At 39.9% G+C, this 20,552-nt stretch overlaps 1 protein-coding gene across 1 annotated transcript in view; it reads left to right on the top strand.

Annotated features, from left to right (window-relative positions):
* The window catches only part of insra (insulin receptor a), a 62,528-nt gene that overhangs the window by 30,836 nt on the left and 11,140 nt on the right, over positions 1-20,552 (top strand). Inside the window, exons 3-10 of the mRNA XM_077556888.1 lie at positions 5,722-6,058; positions 12,366-12,505; positions 12,578-12,722; positions 13,014-13,222; positions 13,583-13,709; positions 15,001-15,254; positions 18,233-18,400; positions 19,292-19,490. Coding sequence (XP_077413014.1) covers positions 5,722-6,058; positions 12,366-12,505; positions 12,578-12,722; positions 13,014-13,222; positions 13,583-13,709; positions 15,001-15,254; positions 18,233-18,400; positions 19,292-19,490 — 1,579 coding nt within the window. The remainder of the gene's footprint in view (positions 1-5,721; positions 6,059-12,365; positions 12,506-12,577; positions 12,723-13,013; positions 13,223-13,582; positions 13,710-15,000; positions 15,255-18,232; positions 18,401-19,291; positions 19,491-20,552) is intronic.

Here is a 20,552-nt window from a genome sequence, read left to right as displayed (position 1 = left end):
CTACACGATTACACATTTCAAACAAAATGCAAGTAGACTGCTGCTGTTTATTTATTTTCACATTCATTCAAACCTACACTTGACTGGTTCATGATCAAACATTAAACCACGGTTATTGATCGTCTCTCTCCGATGTCAATTATGCTGGACTCTGGCATGCAGTCTAAAAATGTCATAGCTGACCATGAAACAATTTTTTGGGCTAGAATTTGTATGCAAATTGGTTAGCAAACTATACTAATGTAGTTGTATACAGTATACATATTTACAATAAATATTTGTAAATGAGAAACACTAAAATGGAAAGAAGAACCACGGTCGGCAATGCACTTCTTGGGCGCTTTTTTAATGCAAGCTGAACAGTAAAAGACATTAACAAAAACAACACACTCATGCAGAAGCTGCTTTTGGCCGCAGCTCACACCCAGACACTCAAAAGCAGGGCTGAAATTATTATTATTTTTTAATATCCTTTTCTATGATCTCCTGTACACAGTAAATTCTGTGGAGTAAATTTGACTCTATTTAGTGTGGGGCAAATTAGATTCAGTTTTAGAGTAATATTTACACTTGAGAGTAAAATAAAGAATTGGGGGGGGGGGTAAATAAAAGTCACTCAAGGGTGGATGAAGGAACTCACGACCTTCAGCTTGGGAGACAGCCGATCTACTCCCTGAGCCACGCAGTTTCTGCTGTGTGTTAGTATATCGCTCATGTCAGCTGGAATTTTCCTAACTCCAAGAGACCAAAAACAATGCCTTTAGTCTCTTGGAGATAAGCAAAGAGTAGGAGGGGCATAGCTCAGGTGGTAGTGTGGCAGTCTCCCAAGCTGAAGGTCGTGAGTTCATTCCTCAACCCTTGAGTGACTTTTATATATTAATTCTTTATTTTACTCTCTTCCTAGTGCAAATCTTAGCCTGCTCTAAAATTGAGTGTATTTGGTCCCTTTCTAAATAGAGTCAAATTAACTCTACAGAATTTACTGTGTATGTAGTTTGACATTATTGCAGGTAGGTCTGAAATGTATCCCCTGCGATATATGGGGGGCGTTCACGTCGGGGAGTGCATTGTACATCATTTTTAGTACACACAAATCCAGTTTCATTTCCAAATCTTAAATTCCAGCAGGTCGTTCCCAAAAAGGATAATCATTAGCAGTAGCAGTCAAGCCGATTAACTAATTTGGTGTTACTTACAAGTCAGAGTAGGCGTCAGACACCTTAATTAAGTTTGCAAATCGGCTAATGGGTTGCGGACGTGAGCAACATTACTCAACAACTGAGACGTTGCTGACTTATTTGAAATTCCGACCCAGTAGAATTTCTAGAATGCATCTCACAACTATGGCGTCAAAGGTTTGTGCTGCAGGGCCTTTTTGAACTAGCGTTTTTTTCTCTCCCTGTCATAGTAAAAAAAAAAAAAAAAAAAGTGTTTCAGTCTGTATTGTACTTTTGGGAGACTCTTCCCCACTCTTGCTCTCATGCTAAGCAGCTGCAGTCTGAGAGGGTCCTAAAGGGTTAAAGCTGGCGGTCTGTCCTCCTCGGAGATGGGGGAGAGACCGTTTGAATGGCTAGCCTCCGCAGCTAGCCAACACATTGGCTCAGGCCGAGGGTGGATCTTTTGCAGCTGCGACGCTCCGGCATGGAGCTCTCATGCGGGATCGGGAGTCAGCCGCGTGCCTGGTTGTTCACCGTGTGTGAGTTTTCGGTGCAGGCAAAGTTGAAGGACGGGTTTAGAAACAAACTTTGGGGCTGCTTAAGAAAAGGCACGTTGTGTTTTTGATGCCAACTCGTCGCTGGTTTGTTGTGAGGTCATGAAAGCTGGTTGAGTGACTTCGTAAGAGGCGGGTATATCATAACGTTTTCCCCTCACAGTGCCTCCCAACCCCTCCTTACGTTCCCCCTCGCGCTGCCATTCTCATGTTGCTGAAGCCCACACACACACACACACACACACACACACACACACGCACACACACACACACACACACACACACATGGACTAATGCATCCTTCAGAGGTGGCGAAAGGACACAGGATTAAGGGGGGCAGTGTCAATGTTAAATAAGGCATTAGAGCAGTGGCCGCCTCAACCCTTTTTTGAGCCACAAACAAGATACAAACATCAAAACCAAGACACCTTTTTCCAAATTCCAGCATACCTGCAGATGTTTATAATTGTCTATATTAACCTATTCGCTGCCATTAACGGCTATAAAAATTCATTTGAACTATTTCTATTAGTTTAACATTTTTTCCCACTTTTGGCAACAAGAGTATAAAACCTATAATTTTTTTATTGTACATTTAGAACAGATATAAAATTTGCGATTAATTGTGAGTTAACTAGTGAATTCATGCGATTAATTATGATAAAAAATTTAATTGCCTGACACCCCTAATTTTTAATAATATTTTCTTTTAAAGAAAAGAAAAGATTATTAAAAATGTCTAAAAAAATAATTAAAATTACTTTAAAAACAAAACAAAGAAAAGATTATTAAAAAATTAGGGGCGTCAGGCAATTACAATTCTTCCTAATTAATCGCATGACTTCACTAGTTAACTCACAATTAATCACAAATTTTATATCTGTTCTAAATGTACAATCATTTTTTTTCTAGTTTTTCATACTCTGGTTAACAAAAGTGGAAAACATGTTAAACTAATAGAAATAGTTCAAATTAATGTTTGACGTCTATAGCCGTCAATGGCAGTGAATGAGCTAATAGTTTGAACTGTGAAAATACATCAAATCAGTTTATAATTTCAAACACACCCAGGTAAAATTTAGCTCCTCCCTGATATGCAAAGATTTCAGTATCCCAGTCAAGATGTATCACTTTAACAATACTTCCTTGACTCCAATACTACATTCCTGTCAGCCAGGACTTTGGTGACATCTTCTGACACTTCATAAAAAAAGGGCAATGTGCCTCATGCAAAGTACAACTGGCTTACGTTCCACAACTGTAAGTCTATGGCAAAGTAAACATTGCTAGCTAATTTAACTAATTTGCTCCCAAAAACGTATAAAAACATTCTATTTTAAATATAGACATGGTCCACATGGTTTGTTTGTTTTTTATGCTAGAGCATACAAAAGGCTTTGATGCAGCCTCTGAACTTAAGAGGCCGTTTAAAGCAATGGTAGTTATTACAAAAAAAAAAACGGGCAGCAGGTGGCAACAGAGTATAAGAGATCAACCAGGGCCCTGTTACAACAAGCTTTTTTCCTCAGTGTTTTCAGCAGGTTTGTGAATAATAATTAAACTTAGTTATATTCTAATGCTAATTGCTGCAAAACGGAAACAGATACAAATATACTTTTTTTTCCTGATGAAAGAAGAGAGACTAACTTTCTTTTGGTGTGTTCCATGTTTTTATAGCAATAGAACAGCCGGGAGCGAAGGGGGTTGCTTCAGTGAAAATGGCTGGGAGTGAATGAGTTAATATAGTCTACAACGGCTAGTTAGAATGAATTGTATTCATTCCACAGTCGTGTGTGTGTAGAATAGAGGTACAGTAAACACAAGCACATTCTGAGACTGAAGTGGCTAACGGTTTAGCCAGCTTACAGCAGCCAGCCAACTTTAAATTCTCATTTGCTGACTTTCATGTCACAGCCAATACCACCACACATTCAACATCACAGATAATACAGTGTTGAATACAGGTGTCAAAATGAAGGCCCCGAGGGCCCGATGCGGTGCGTCACATTTTTTTTTATGTAGCACATGAAAGCAATTCATGTGTGTCAACGTCAAAGATCCTTGCTAAACCTGTAGCAACATTTCAAAATGGAGTAACTTGAACATTAATTGAACAAGCTATTATCCATGACTTCTGATTTTAAAACTTGAAATCTATTAGTTTGTCATGTATAACAGCCCTCTGAGGAAAGCTAGTGTAACTACAAAGTGGCCCTAGATAAAAATGTTGTAGAACATGAGCATGGCATTACCATGCATCCATTTTTCAAATCGCATTGGACAAAAATAATACCTACACCTCACATTCATATATTGTGGTATTTTATACATTAAGCTTTAAAATCTCTGTAAATAATAAAATGAATACTTAGCTGCTACTTTGCAGATTTTGTAATAAACAAGGGATTGCGCTAATGTTGTGCGATCCGTTGGTCCCTTGTGCTTAAAGCTCGTTTACATGACGCTCATGCGACCAAGCGTATTTGGATTCAACTCGATAGTCAACACAGAAACGTCATTACAAAGAACACCCGGTGTTTGAGTCGAATGAGTCTTGTCTAATCTAATGTTACTAAGCAGTCGTCACTTTTTGTGTCGAGACCTGTAAAAGAAGCGCATCTTGCAGATTTACTGTTATGACAACCCCCCGTAATACTTAATCCGTAATATAAGTGATGTCGGTGTATTTTATTTTGAACTGGTCTTGTTTACCTCAAATAACCTTTCGTCCTCGTCTTCGCATTTACAGTTGGATAACAATACACACACACACACACGCACACACGAGGAGTTACCTTCACACCTGTTCTAATGTTACATAACAGGCTTATTATTACAAACACACATATGCAGACGCAGGCATAAACAGCCACCTTGCGCCTTGCTATCTGTCCTTCAAAGCGCACAAACATCACCTGTCTCGTATGTTTAGCTGCATCATCTCTTCCACTCTGTTTGCGTACTTCGTTAACACACGATCACTCCCGCTAGTGTTAATGAAGACACACATTTTTTGCTGTTGTGTGGTCTTGAGTCACCAGTCACACACAGTTTCATGTTACAAAAGTGTCTCGCTTGCAAAAGACGCCAACCGTCGCTCGTGTTGACTTCCCGCCGGCAGACAGCCTTCCTCATTAGCATTTGTATGGTGTCGAGCAAATGTCAGTACCCCCTCGACCCCCGGCCCCCTGCTGTTTGTATACATTAACACTTGTTGTTAGCTGACTGCATTGTGATCCCCTCGGCTGCTGACTGGCTCAGTGAGGGATTTCACTCTGGCTGATGAGCACTTTTCTGGAGCAATAAACCTATATAAACCTCTTAATTCCTCCCGGGCTTATGCTACTGAAGGCTTTTTTCTTGGATGGTGTTGAGGCAGCACAGTGACCAATCTTTCAATTTTAAGGATCAGGTTAAAATCTTGGCTGGAATCAGATCCCCAGCTTGCGCTCCAAAGTCAAAGCACAAAAATGGTCCAAATTATGGCTTGTATCTTGAAAGTTTCCAAGTTGCTTCGTTCGCATCGCTCAAGGCACCCCTGTACCTGAATGTGGAATTCCTTGATTGTCATAGCATACATTTGCTTTAATATCCTACTACAGATGAACAAAAATGCTGTTGTGTTGTTGTTTTGTCTGCTGTAGCAGCATTTTTGCAGGATTTTGGTGTCTTCCGCCTCAGTTCTGACATTATAAATCTGCATAGTGTGTGACAGACGGCTTTTCTAAGAAGGGGGTGTCAAATAAAAGTTTAATGGAGCATTTTTCATGGAAAAAATAGGAATGCTTAAGAGCCAAAGATGAAATAATGCAAGTGAATGTATTTGGCCATTAAGTGAACCCATGAATAAACAGCGATAAGAGTCTTCCATATGACCTCAGGGGTATTTACATTATAAATCATGCATGTTATTTGGCAACCCAGATTAAAATCTCCTTTGATCCACCTCTAAAACTCCCAAGAATTGGCCCCCTCTTTACTACCCTGACCTCCTTCTGTCTCCCCCGCAGTGTGTCCCGTCCGCTGCAAACACCGCGCCTGCACCCGGGACCAGCAATGCTGCCACGAGCAGTGCCTCGGCGGCTGCCTGGAGCCCCAGTCGGCCGCGCACTGCGTGGCCTGCCGGGGCCTCCGGCACCAGGGCGGCTGCGTGGAGCGCTGCCCCGACGGTTACTACACCTTCAAGGGCTGGCGCTGTGTCTCCTTCGCCTTCTGCCAGGAACTCCACAACAGGTGCAAGCGGGAGAAGGAGCACAGTAAGAGCCCCGAGTGCCACGAGTACGTCATCCACAACGGCGCCTGCATCCCAGAGTGTCCCTCCGGCTACACTACCGTCAACTCGTCCACGTAAGCGCATCGTTGCACTTTCATGTCAATGACTTATCACTCACGCCATATGGTAGACAGACTCCAATCTATTATGGAGTCGTTATTTTGATTGACGCCAATAATTATTTGCAGATTTCTTTCTTTCATTCATTCATCTCATTGCATTCCATTCCATTCAAAAAGTGTGTTTTAGTAAGTGTAAGCATTTTAAAGGGTGTGGTAGAGGTCGGTGGGGGATGTACTGTATCCCCCACGCTGAATGGGGGTTCCTGTCATTTTTCGATTGTCACATTGGAGGATACATAATAGCAGACCTGTAAAAAAAAAAAGCTGCTATTTTTCCACCTTTTTCCCTCATGTGGCTCTTCTGTATAAACTGCAATGGTGGGAAGAAATCAACCAAGGAGTTTTCCACCTTCAAAGGTAAAATTGGCAAAAACAGACAGGATGGTGCCGGTGTGGAAAAGAATTCCGGAAAATTGCGGGGTTGACTTTGCCAATTTAGTCAGTGTTGGTGTTGTTTATTCCGAACAACACAGGAGGAAAAAGGTGATGGCAAGGTCAAATTCGTGCCCACCATTCAGTGTCAGTCGTTTTGGTCTAATTCACTGTCCAGACTGGACACAATGAACTGCACTAGAGGGGAAATAGAGTTCGAACAGACTAAAGAGCCTTGAAAAACGGAATACTGATGTATTGAACAATTGAAAAATATTTCCAATTATCAAGCTTTTCGAGCTGACTTCACTTTCCGCATGTTGTCAAAATTGCGATAAGATTGATGTTTTTTAGCTCGCCAGCAGTTTCTACTTTGCCACAAAGTGACTCAGACAAAGCAGTGTTTTCCCCTTTGCTCCACTTGACTCCATTTACAGTTTTTGTCATATTTATCTAACCGACTTCCCACTCTGGATCGAGGAGTTATACATGCGCTGACCTCCCGGCAACCTTCTTCACATTTCTCCCTGACAACCTCCAGGACCTCAACAGGGAACTTGCTTATTTTTGGGCGTGCCTGCCAGCCGACATGAGCTCCCGACATTCCTGATTGTTCTTGTCAGGCCGAAGATGAGAAAAAGCAGCAGGGTGTCGCACGGCCGTCTTCTCTCGTGTTGCAAATTGGCAAGTGACGGATTGGCAGCTTTCGGCAGCAAATTACCATACAGTGTTGTCTTGAGATACGAGCGGGATGACTTGAGAGTTTTTCGAGATGCATGCCGGAAGGAGCAACACGATGAATTGGATTGTAACATTAAGTCATGATGCACAGTTTGTTAAATATTAACATTTTATTTTATGATGTTATTACTCTCTGAGTAATTTAGAAACAATTAAATAACTTGCGTAGCTCTGCAAACAAACATAAATGTGCACAATACGCATCAGGGACCATTTACACGTTTCAGAAGTTGCTGCTGTTTTGGTTGGCAACAGGGCTTAAATGAAGAATTTTATTTGATTAGACAAGGGGTCACCAACCTTTTTGATTTGATTAATGTGAAAGGTTACCAGTTTGATACACAAACAAATTGGTCTAAATTATCTTTAATATTGTTAATTTGTTATGATTAATACTTTACTTAATACTAAATGTATGTGACGACACCAATCATGTTAATGATTTCTCGCAATCACTAGGAAGCAGATAAATGCCAAAATGCAAGACTTTATGCCAGCTGGCACCACGTTGATGACCCCTGCCCTATATTGTACTGGTTTGAGTAATCCCATAATCAGTTTATTTTGGAACACTACCGTTTACTATTTGACTGCGTTTTGTCAATCACGGTCACGTCCGTCATGTTTGGTGGTGATCTTTGAGTCGGTCGCCACATTTACCTCCACTGAACCCTTCTCGTACTGTCGCAGATCAGCAGTTTTACTCCAGTGCTGCTTCCGTCACAGCTCAACTCTTGCTGCCGCTCAGTCGGAATAAACGTTGCGCTTGACGCTCAAAGTGCACATGTGGCAACACAGAGAGGGAAAGAGGTCAACGTTGATTGTGAGCTAAAGATGTTTTTCTTTTCCACATACTTGGCCACATTGTGCCCGTCGGGTTGGAGGCTTTTTTTAAGTGCCGCATTTACTTCGATTGTTTGCTTAGCCGATTTAATCCGTCATTAATCTTCAAGTGACCACAATACTTGACTTTGTTCTCTGCTTATTGCGTATTTAGACCTCATAGAGGAGTCACTGCCATGAATAGCACAGCTAATTAGATGCCACCCAATCATGATACAGTGGGGGGCTACACATATGTTTTGAAAATTAATCTGCAAAGCCAGTTTCATTTAGAAAAATTATTTTTGGTAGGCATGTCTTGTCTATCATGAGTCGACCCTCAAAAAGTGTCAAGAAAGAACACCCGAAAAGATACAGTAAGTCGGCCATTTTGCTTTGAAGCCAACATTTTTAGGGACGTTTAGGTTGTAATAGGGCTGGGCGATATGGCCCAAAAATAAAATCTCGATTTTTTATTTTTTTTTTGCAGTCATTTAGGACGATTACAATTTTAATCGATTTTAATCTAATAAACCTAACAAACATTTATTTAAAAGGTTTCATTTATTCAAAAATAATTCCTGTGCAAAAATGTTCAGACAACAATAATGTATACTAATTCTAAATTCGTTTTAACATAAATTTATATAAAATAGTTTGTTTTTAAATGCCACAATTAAGTAGTTGGTAGCTACTGTAAACATGTCTTATGAACCACCCATCCAGCATTCTGCCACATGTGCAAAATTACTACTTACAAAAACATTTGAATGCAACAGAACATAAGAACAACAGCTTTGAATAATCCAAAAGACAAAATTCTATTTCACGATTTTGCAAATTTTCAACGATTAGATTTTTAAAATGACGATGTGTCGAATTAATTTGATTTATTGCCCAGCCCTAGGTTCTAATTTGCGTTTGGTAGCATCTCCTGGGAATGTTTTGAAAATGTAGCCCCAAAAGCTAGTTTGACTTAGAAACAAGGCATTTTGAAAGCCATGTTTTTCATGAGCAAATTCTCAGAGAAGTTTCACGAACCCACCAAGTCACAGGAAGTCTGACATTTTAGGGTCATGTTGGCCATTTTCCAGAATTTCTTCACAAACATAGAGATTTTGCGCAAGTAATTTAAAAACAGCAACAGGTTAATGATTTCATTTCCAGGTCCTTTAAAATGTCACCAAACTAAGACAAAGTTATGAGATATGGAAGTTGAATTGTCCTCTGTAAAGAATTCCAATCTGTAGGTGCTCAATACTGAAAAGACATCTTTCTTTTCTCTGTCCTGAGAGTAGTCAGTAAGTAGATGTCCTGAGAACGGAGAGCGTAAGCTCCATCAGACTTTCGCTGAAGATAAACATTCAAGTATGGAGGGAGTAACCCTATGAGTCCCTTGTAAATAAATTTGTACCAGTGTGTCAGCCGACGAGTGTCCAAGTGTCCGAGTGTCAGAATTGTATCTCAATATTTTTTTTTTTTCAATCTCAGTCTGAATGGGATAATCTTACAAAAAAAACGGGCTCAGTAGCTCCCCTCAGAGTTTAAGAAAAATTTAGCCCCCAAAGTAAGTTTTATTAAAGCTGCTCAATGCAGGAAATTGAATTTTGAATCGCTACTGCCACATGGGGCCAAAAAATGAAACTGTACGCTCCCTTCTCCACGTGCGATGCTGCACACATGACATCACATCCGCAACAGAGGGCAGGAAATTCCAACTTGAATCCAGTCCGAAAACTATTGGCCAGAGCCTTGCGAATTAGAAAACGTTTGAGTTATAAATGGTCAAACAGAAAGATATTTTTAGTCAAAATCCTACATAGGGTAGCTTTAAGAAGTATCAAATCTGGTAGGCATGTTTATCATGAGCAGACTCACAAAATGTTTCAAAATGCCATGCCTGAAAAGATACAGGATGCATGCGGTTTTGGTTGCAAGCAGTCAATTTAGGGCCAGGTTGGCCCTTTCACAAAATTGTCTCGAGATTGCGTCCAGTTGCTACTAAATTTGAACCACATACATCAGATAGATGGGCAATACTAAATTGCGAGGAATTTGCTTTGTTGTCTCCACATATGGACGGACCATGTCTGGGAAGTTTCAGTTTATCATGCAGCTTTTACTTTTTTTGCAGTTGCTTTCGTGCTTTGCCAAACAAAACCGTTCTGTCATCATAAAGCCGCCAGACCAAAATACTCAAGCACCAATCACACCAATGACCCGAGCATAATGTCTATTGCTGGTGTCTAATCCTCGCTTTAATCACAACCTTAATCACTCTGGGGAGGGAAAAAAATCTTACCACCGGTGGGTGTGACTGCTGCTGAGTGAATCTATTATGGTGTACTTTGGGGTATTTTTTTGTGTGCTCATCACCGAACGCCGCATTATGAATGATGGGATTGAACAGATGGCTTTTCGTGGAAATAATTTCATACGGCGGACACACACAGCTGCGCCTATCTATCTGTTGTGGGAAGAGAAGTGTTATGAGAACATTACATAAACAGGTTGTTTAACCATAGGTCAGTTCAGTCGAAAGGTAAAAATTGAGCTATTTTGTTATTGTGCACTTACACGTATGAGTGTTTTTCAATCATAGTGAATCATGTTTAAAAGTCACTCAAGACAGGAGGAAGAAAAAAAGCCCAAAGTTCAGAAATGTCAGACAAGCACATTTAGCGGCGGGAACATTTATTCACTAATGGCCTTGATATTTCTCTCAGGATGTGGAGCAGATACGGATAAGGAGAAGGGCATCGTTGTCATTGTTACCGCGGCGACCCCGAATTACCTACTTCAGCACTCTGTTAGCGTTGACTCTAATGTTCTCATTCTTCGCTGTTAGTATAAACTTTCCCACACATGCTAAATGATCAGACAGTATTTATTTCAAGATAAATACACAGATGTGCTGAGTTGAGTTGTAAGCCTGAATAGGACAAGGAACCATATTTAGTCGCTTTTGAGCCAGGTAGAGTGTAGATGAAATTACTCCAAACCAATCAAGAAAGAAAGATAACAGTTCCACAACAACAACATATTGCCTATTGAAAAGTGGAATTTAAAACAAAATAAAACTGACTTACGGAAATATGCTATAAATAGGCACAAGGATAAACAAGGTACACTTGGCAGAAAATAATAGCTCTGATAGCGTCCTGGTAACTAGCATGAGTGCACACAACATTGTGGAATGGTTACATCCACTTGTATGATGAAAGTGGAGTTTAAAACTAAGTGTGTGGGGGGGGGGGGGGGTATTTGGCTAAGTAAATGGGTCTAGCTTGGTGGACCTTGGAACATAAATATCGATGCACACAGCATTGTGGAATGATCAAAAATCTACTGAAGTGCTGACAGTGGAATTTAAAACAAAAATAAAAACGACTATTATAAAGAAATGAACAAAAACAACAGCATATGAGATAGATTAGTCCGGGGAAAAAATGTTCTGCAAGTTTCCCACAGCATTAACATGGATGCAAACAACACTGTGGAGTGATCACATAGCTACTGGAATGCTGAAGGTTGGTCTTAAAAAGAAAGAAAGGGACTAATACAGAGAAATTAACGTAAACAAGACAGAATAGGCAGAACAAACGAGTCACATGGCTCTCCAATAATAAACATGGACACACACAATATTGTGGATTGATCACATGTCTACATACAAAGTATAAAGTGGAGTTTAAAACAAAATTAAAAAACAACTAAGGAGAAATAACACTGAGCAAGACAGACTGGGGGGAACAAATAAATCTGGTATGTCTCTGAATTATACCGTAAACATGGACGCACAGAACACTGTGGAGCGACCACATATTTACAAAAGAGTGTTAAAACTAAATTAAGAAAAGGATGAGAAGGAAATAACACAAAGTGAGGCAGAATGGGTGGAACAAAATGAATCACAAATGTCCTTAAAACATAGAGTAAACATGAATGCACCCAACATTGTGGAGAGTGGTGGTTTAGCGCACCAGAAAAAAAGAGCTATAGTGTAGAAAGACTGAGAAAAGAACAGTAAACAACGTGGACTGGACAGAACATATTACTTGGAAACAAAATATGGGGCCATGTAACATTGAGGAGCGACTGCATCTTCTGGAACATTAATTAAACACGCTTAATATAAGATCATCATTCAGTAAACCCCACTCGTGAATTCATCTGAGAGACGATGTTTATCCTTTGTTGGTGCTCCAACAGATTCCTAGTAGAACAGAACATCAGATCATTTTTTTTGTAAGAATTTCAAGGTGAAAATAGCGTTTTTCCTGCAAGTGTAGCATAATTATGTTTTTGTTTGTTGGCTCCGCAGGCTGAATTGCACTCCATGTGCCGGCCTCTGCCCCAAAGTGTGCATGGGTCTGAAAACCGTGGATTCAGTCACGGCGGCACAGGGGCTGCGGGGCTGCACCATCCTTAATGGCAGCTTGGTCATTAACCTGCGCGGAGGAAGTAAGCGCCCCAAAAATCACCATGTTTGAAGTTTGACCAGCTGACATGACAAAGCGTTTGTTTTTGTGACAGACAACATAGCGGCAGAGCTGGAGGCCAGCCTGGGCCAGCTGGAGGAGATCACCGGCTACCTGACGGTGCGCCGCTCCTACGCCCTGGTTTCGTTGTCCTTCTTCCGCAAGCTGCGTGTCATCCGTGGGGAGGAGACGGAAGTTGGGTGAGGCCCAACTTGCCTGTCTTCTCAATTTTTTTTAAACCCCATGTGGACAAAAAAATACCTACACCTTACAAGCATATATTTTGGCATTATTTGCATGAAGCTAATAATATGTATATAAAGAATAAAATAAAATATTTGGTGGCTATTTTACGGATTTCATCTACTGTAAGCACCTTGTTAGACAACAGCAATTTGTGCAAAATGTATTGAAACAAGACATAATTGTGATTGTACTGTAATGTGTCCGGAACCAGTTACCATTCTTCCACCTTCTCTTTCCTCGGCCAGCAATTACTCCTTCTACGCCCTGGACAACCAGAACCTGCGACAGCTGTGGGACTGGACCAAGCACAAGCTGAGCATCCTGCAGGGATGCTTGTTCTTCCACTACAACTCCAAGTTGTGCATGTCTGAGATCCGCAAGATGGAGGAGGTTGCTGGAACCCGAGACCGCAGGAACGACATCGCATCCAAAACCAATGGCGACCAGGCCTCGTGTAAGCCATGTCGCCATGGCGACTGATGCATGTGAATGGTCATTTTCTTGATTTTGCTAGTCCAACTATGACGCTCCACAGCATTGTTTGGATGAAATCAGTTGAAACAGATGGATGAACACTTTTTTTTTTGTGTAGATTGAACAGATGTTTCAGCACATTGTGTGAATTGTGTATTATGTGAAATCTGCTTCAGCAGATTCGTAGCCGATCCACAACAACTTGGTTAAATTAACTTCAACAGATGTTTCAGCACATTAAAATGATGAAATGGGTGAAGATGATCTGATGTAGACACTTGAGCACATCTGTATCACTCGTGACCTTTCTTCACCTCATGATCCAAATTTGTTTTGTCAGGTGAGAATCACGTGCTGAAGTTCACTCAGATCCGCACCATGAGCGATAAGATCATGGTGAAGTGGGAAGCCTTCTGGCCTCCAGACTTCAGAGACCTGCTGGGCTTCATGGTGCTCTATAAGGAGGCGTAAGTTCTTCTACCCCAACTATAGTGTAATCCGAATATACGCCAAGCGTATATTGTTTTCAGCTGCAATGAGATGCAGCGATGATCCAAATTGAACCCGTGACAAGAAACATGGGAATCAGCTGGTGAATACTTCACAGCCAGCTTGTTTTTACAGTGGAACGTCGAAAATCCACCAAAGTATGTTCCGGGCCACTGACCTCTGTTTATTTGATTATATTTCCAAATTTGTTTTGATATTCACATGTTAAATGTATTATATAATGTTACAGACATTTTTTTTTTTACTTTACTCTCACGAGATTATGATGTCATTCATTCATAATACAAAACAATAACAATTTATTCTTGCTGGATTATTAAAAAAGTCGGAATGTTGTGAGTTAAGTCGTTACATTGTCTTTTTTCTCATATCATTACAACTTTTTTTTAAGTTTTAACTTTTTTCAAAGATTATTCTAAAATTACAAGCATTCTTCTAAAATTATGATTTTTTTTCTGTATCAACATTGCAATTTTATTCTCGTAGCATTCTGGCTCTTCCCATCACATTATTGATCTCATAACATCGAGACATTTTCCCTGTATTGTAGTGTACAGTATATAATTTATGGCTTTTTTTCTTGTAAAATTACAGGTTTATTCTTGTAAAAGTCCAACTTCATTTTTGTAAAATTTAAAAAAATGTTGGTCTTGTAATATGCACATTTTTCAGTACCGTTACAATTTTATTCTTGTAACATGTAACAACCTTATTCCCATACAATTACAATGCTTATTCTTTCAACATTACAACAGTTTCCTCATATTATGACTTTACTCTTGTAACATTAAGACTATTTTCTTGCACAAGATTACAGATTTATTCTTGCAAAATTATAACTTGTTGTAATTATGACTTGTTTCCCATAATATTCCCATAATACCTCGTAAATCATGGGTTTATTCTTGTAACATTGAACTCCCCTTCGCCCCCAAAATATACTGTCACAATAATATGGCTTTTTGTTCACATAAGTTCACAATTTTATTTTTGTAATATTCTGGCTGTTTTTCATAAAATAACAGTGGAGACACGCATATTACCCCATACATACCCCATGTTTTTCGCAGAAACTTTATTTATTTCTGGGTTTGTTTTGTATTTTTACCCCAAGCTCCATTACTCTTTTTTTTTTTTTTTTTTCAATTATATGGCCGCTTCAACCGATTATTCCCAGCTGAAAATTCCTATTCCGATGTCTCTGCCATATTGCACTGAACGAATGATGTCCCTCTCTCGTCTTTTCAGGCCGTTTCAGAACGTAACCGAGTTTGATGGGCAGGACGCGTGCGGCTCCAACAGCTGGGTGATCGCAGACGTGGACCCGCCACCGCGCTCCACCGAGGGCGACAGGGACTACTTTGAGCCGGGTCACCTCATCATGCCCCTCAAACCCTGGACCCAGTACGCCATCATGGTCAAGACGCAGCTCTCCGCCTCTGATGAGCACCAAGTCAACGGGGCCAAGAGCGACATCATCTACGTGCGCACCAATGCCACCAGTAAGTCTTACGTCTAATATCCAATTAGGTACATTTAAAAAAAAAAAAAATGTTTATTTGTTCATGTGGATGATGCACCTGACGACTAAGTAAGTGAAAGTGAGTTTTTATTACCCTTAGAATTGCGCAAAATGCAAGTTGCGCAAAAGCTAGCTGGTATTGGAGACAGAATTTTTTTTTTTTTAACAAATCCAAATATCGCAAAAAAGTTTTTACGCTGTAATGAGGTAGTTGTTGTGACATGTCAAAATAGAAGTATTTTGATTTTTTTTTTAATTCCCAGTAGTCATGTGACCATGCCCAGTCACATAGTAAAGGACGTAGGAAGTACGGGCCACTTGCACACACACAACACCAACACCAAATGTCCGATCCCGCCCATTGATGAGAGAGCGATGCTCTTAAAGTAATCTTAACGACACTCCATCTGCCGTAAACAAATCTCTCGCACCAACATTTCATGAGCTCCTCTTGCGAGAATTACGAGATCTCACGAGACGGGACATTACGAGAACTACGCCTCAGAAGCGAAACACTCTTGATTGGAAACACCTACGAGTCGAAATTGTACTTCGTTGAAATTGTAAAAATATCGCTTTTATTTTTTTTCAATTTGTTATGGAAACACAGCTTGAACCACAGTAAATATTAGAGTAGAGGAAATATGTAACACAAAAGTTAAGATGCATGAGAAAAGTCTTAATAACTTTGACAGTCACTTAAGATTCTTGTTGTAATTTTATGTTATTCTAAACATTTATGATTTATGTAGCTTTTCGTTACATTCATAACTTTGTGCCATATTTTTCATTTAAGATTATACATTTAGAACTCTTAGGATTGCAACTTTTTTTCTTGGAAAATTACACTTTTTAATCTAACGCTGCAACCCAAAACAAAAAAAATTATGACTATTTTGGTAAGGTTAAGGTTTTGCATTTCATTGTTATTTTCATTAAAGTTTCATGATTTTGTTTTCTTGGTAATGTTCTTGAGAACGCGTTACAACTATTATAACTGTACTCAGAAATTGGAATATTCCATTTTTATTGTAAAATTCAGTATTTTTTTCCCCTCCCAACATTAACTCATTCACTTCCAGCCATTTTCACTAAAGCAATCCCCTTCACTCCAGCTGGTTTACTGGATGTTGACTAATTTTGCAAGGCCCACAGAATATTGTGTTCTATTGTTATAAAAACATGAAACCTACCAAAAGAAAGATTAAAGTCTCTTCTTTCTTCAGGAAAAAAAATATTATAATATATATTTCTATCTGTTTCTATTTAGAATCCTGGGTAATTGAAGGTTTTTTTCAACATGGTCCTGGTTCATTTCCTAAGCTCTGCTGCCACCTGCTGGCCGTTTGTGTAATCATCAAAGCCTTCTGTATGCTCTAGCATTAAAAAAACATTTTAAAAAAAACATATACACATGTCTTTGGGACACTTAAAACATTTAAAATAGAACGTATTTATACGTTTTTGGCAGCAAATGAGTTGAGACTTTTTCAAAAGATTCTGACTGTTCTTCACTTCTCTCTTAAGATTAGAACTTTTTGTCATAAATTTGTATTGCTGTCCCTGTAAGAGTACACATACAGCTTTTCTTTCCTCAAACCTCCTTTTTTAAAAAGATATTTGTGCAGCTTGACACTTTTTTACTTGCGACTGCCACCTCTGGCCAAAAGCATAACTGCAGCTGCATCTGTGTCAGGCTCGTTCATGGTGCGCGTGCGAGTACGTGCACGCCACACGTCCACTACTCGGCGGGGACGCGCATGACGTCACTCTCCACCCTCCCCTCCCCAAAGAAACTGTGGAGTGTGAGGGTCCGCACACTCTACTTAATATAAAGGGAAGATAAAAGCTGATAGGTGCAGTCAGAGTAAAATAGTCAGGGCTCTTCGTACTCATCTGGGCATTGATTGGGCACGCATGATGTAGAAAAAGCTCTAATATGACCTTTTTAGATGGCACAATGCACCTTTTAAACTTCATATAGATGCCATGCTTGTGCGAGAATATCACTATCAGGACGGCTTACTTTTATTTTCCTGCCTCCCACAGCAACGCCAGCCAAGCACAATATTTGTAACGTATGGCTGGAGTGTAACTTTGCTAGCCTGCGATCATCAGTTTTTACCAAGTGCTCTCCCGGGGGCTGTGATGATTCTTACAGTATGTGACACCCGTCATCTTCACCACCTCCTGAAATAAATCCTCTAATTGCGAAAAGATGGGGAAAAAAATAGGACAAATATGTATGCCAATTTTTCAGTCTGAAATGCATTGCATTGCAAGCAGTATATTATTAATACCATATGGAAACACTAGAATACAGATTCTTAGATGTGTGTGTGATGTCTCGGTAGCCGTGTCAAGGGTAGGGTGGCGCCCTTACCCAGTCTGGCACTTCTCACTCCAAAGTTCCTTCTTCCATGTCGCGGCAGATTGTCGGTCCTGGCCCCAAGGGCAGACCTGTCGTTCCGTATAAGCGGCAGGCGGTGACAAGTTGGTTTGGTGCACAAATAGTCTCTGCTCGCCTTCACCCTGACATCCAGACTTCCCTTCACCATCGGGTCCTGACTTTTAATCCTTCATGTTTATTCACATCACTGTCGGCCATGACCCGTCAATGAGCTGCTATTGTGCCGCTTGCTCTCATCATGTACTATTTGCTACGTGGAAAGCACTCTTGGCGTTCTCTCAGCTAGCAGTATACAAGAAAATCAGCTACTGCCATCAAAAGAGCACACATGCAAATATGCAATACTTTTCTTGCTCACAATTGACGAGCATATGTCAGCTAGTTAACGTGAGACGCTATCACAGCAGTCCGCATCATCACTTGGTGCTTCTCTTTGTCAATCAGTGCAAACATTGGAACAAAACAGGCAGTAGAAACATTTCAAAAAAGGTGGGCTTACCGTACTATATATTGAGTGTTGTACTGTATTGTTGTCTTTCTGTCAACAGAACCGTCGGTCCCTCTGGACCCCATCTCGTCGTCCAACTCGTCCTCGCAGATCATACTCAAGTGGAAGCCCCCCAATGACCCCAACGGCAATATCACGCACTACCTGGTTTTCTGTCAGCGGCAGGCCGAGGCCAGCGAGCTCTACAAGTTTAACTACTGTCAGAAGGGTGAGAGGTCTACGACTCTGTGTATGCCGTAATGATTGACATGCCGGACCATCCAGTGATTGAAATCTTCAAAAAAATACAAACCTTAATCAAGGGAATTTAGAAATAAACTTATTTGAAATTGATGGGAACAAATATTAGACAAAAGATACATAAATACTACATGACAAAAGCACAAATAGAGGAAACGTTATAACACAGGAGAAAATATATCATCGTTTAGGGTTCCTAGGAGGACAAAAAATGGTCCAGGTTTCATTTATCCTAAGTGCAATTTATTTACTTATCAACTATCTTTTAGGTTGATCATGTTCTTCCATTGCTGAATTGCACATCTGCATGTTGCACTTTTACCAATAACTTCAAATATTTTTTTCTTCATGTGGTAGCAATCGTGTACAAGTAGTTTTTTTGAATGATGCCTTTTGTTATTTTGTCATTGTGTGTCTTGTCCGCTATGTGGTCCTGCTGCAACACTAATTCCCTTTAAGGGACAAAATAAAGAGTTTGATTCTGTTAGATTGTGTGATAATAATAATAATAAAAAAAATACTGCCTTAGATGACTGCAATACAGCAGCATTAATATGACCGAGTTCAGTGGTGGTCGAACCACTCCAACTCTTTGTGACAAATTAACCTCTAACTATCCGTGAACTCCCAACAACTTTCACACACGTCCAGGGAATAGATCTGCCGGGACGTTGTGTCTCTTGTAATTTATCACCAGCAGAATGATTCAAGGATGGCCGACAATGTCAGATGTCCACTAACACTCCTCGGGCACTTCATCTAAGTGTGTGCATGTGTGTGTGTGTGTGTGTGTGTGTGTTTGTGTGTGTGTGTGTGTGGTCCTGCCCTCCTTTATGACAGCATCCTTCCATCTTCCCAGGGATGAAGCTGCCCTCGCGGGTACCCACTCAGGTGGACGGCGACGAGGAACAAAAATGGAACCAAACAGAGGAGCAGGGCCCCGGCACACGATGCTGTGCCTGTCCCAAGACGGACAAGGAGCTCAAGAAGGAGAAGGAGGAGCTGGAGTACCGCAAGACCTTTGAGAACTACCTCCACAACGAAGTCTTTGAGATGAAGTAAGACTTCCCCACGCGTAGTTATAAAAGCCCCTCACACGCTGCCGGCTTTTTCTACTGTCACTTTAGTTCACTGATGAAATTGATTGTAAAACTAAACATAAAGCAAAGACATTTACTCATTGTTTATTTAACAAAACCAACTTTAGCTTACAAAAGTATGCTAGCTCAATGTTAATGCACAGTGCAAAACAGCATAAACAGGATAACAAAACTAGTATCAATGTGGAGGGGTTGTAGCTCTTTAAAAAACAGATATTTGAACACAGTGTAGCAACACATGTTAACAGACAATATAACAAAAACCACAGGAATATGTTTTTTATCATATGCGAACAACAACATTCTGTCGGTATAAATGTATGTGTATATTGCACTTTTCCCTGACAGCCAAGACACACACACCAAAATCAACAGGTGTTGACAACTTTTAGCAAGAGCCACTTCTAGCGATTTCAAAGGAAAATGTGTACGTGTGTATTTGATGAAAAGGTTGTTTTCCATGTTAAATTATGGAAACTGATGCGCATTTTACCTTGTGTTTAAAGGCTTTTTTTCCCCCCCGGAACACTTTGTCTAAGGGGAAAGAAATCAGTATATATTCTAGAAAAAGTCATACTTATTTTGAGAAAAATGTTTGTACTGTATAATGTAAGGAACAGTCATTATTTCTAGATTTTTTCCCAAATAAAATATGTTTTTTTTATACATATATTCTGGAAGAAAAAAAGTTACTACTTTTCTAGAAAAAGTTGAACTTTTTTTGAGAGAGAGCGAGAGCTCAGTATTGTTCATCATTGTCATCATCATTGCTCTCTTTCTTTCTTTTCTTTTTTTGTATGTGCGTGAGTGTGCGTGCAAAAAATTTAATTTGGGAGAAAGAAGTTACTACTTTACTGGAAAAAGTTGTACTAAATTTGAGCTGAAAACAATTCTTAAAATTTTTTTTATGGTTTGAGAAACTATACAATATTTATTACATTATTTTACATTTGTATCTAGATTTCTTGTATTTTCGAGATACACTATATTTTTTCGGAAGGATTCTGATGTTTTCAAGGA

This window comes from Vanacampus margaritifer, chromosome 2 (genome assembly GCF_051991255.1).
Source record: "Vanacampus margaritifer isolate UIUO_Vmar chromosome 2, RoL_Vmar_1.0, whole genome shotgun sequence".
Taxonomy (NCBI): Eukaryota; Metazoa; Chordata; class Actinopteri; order Syngnathiformes; family Syngnathidae; genus Vanacampus; species Vanacampus margaritifer.
This window is presented reverse-complemented; position numbering and strand designations above follow the sequence as displayed.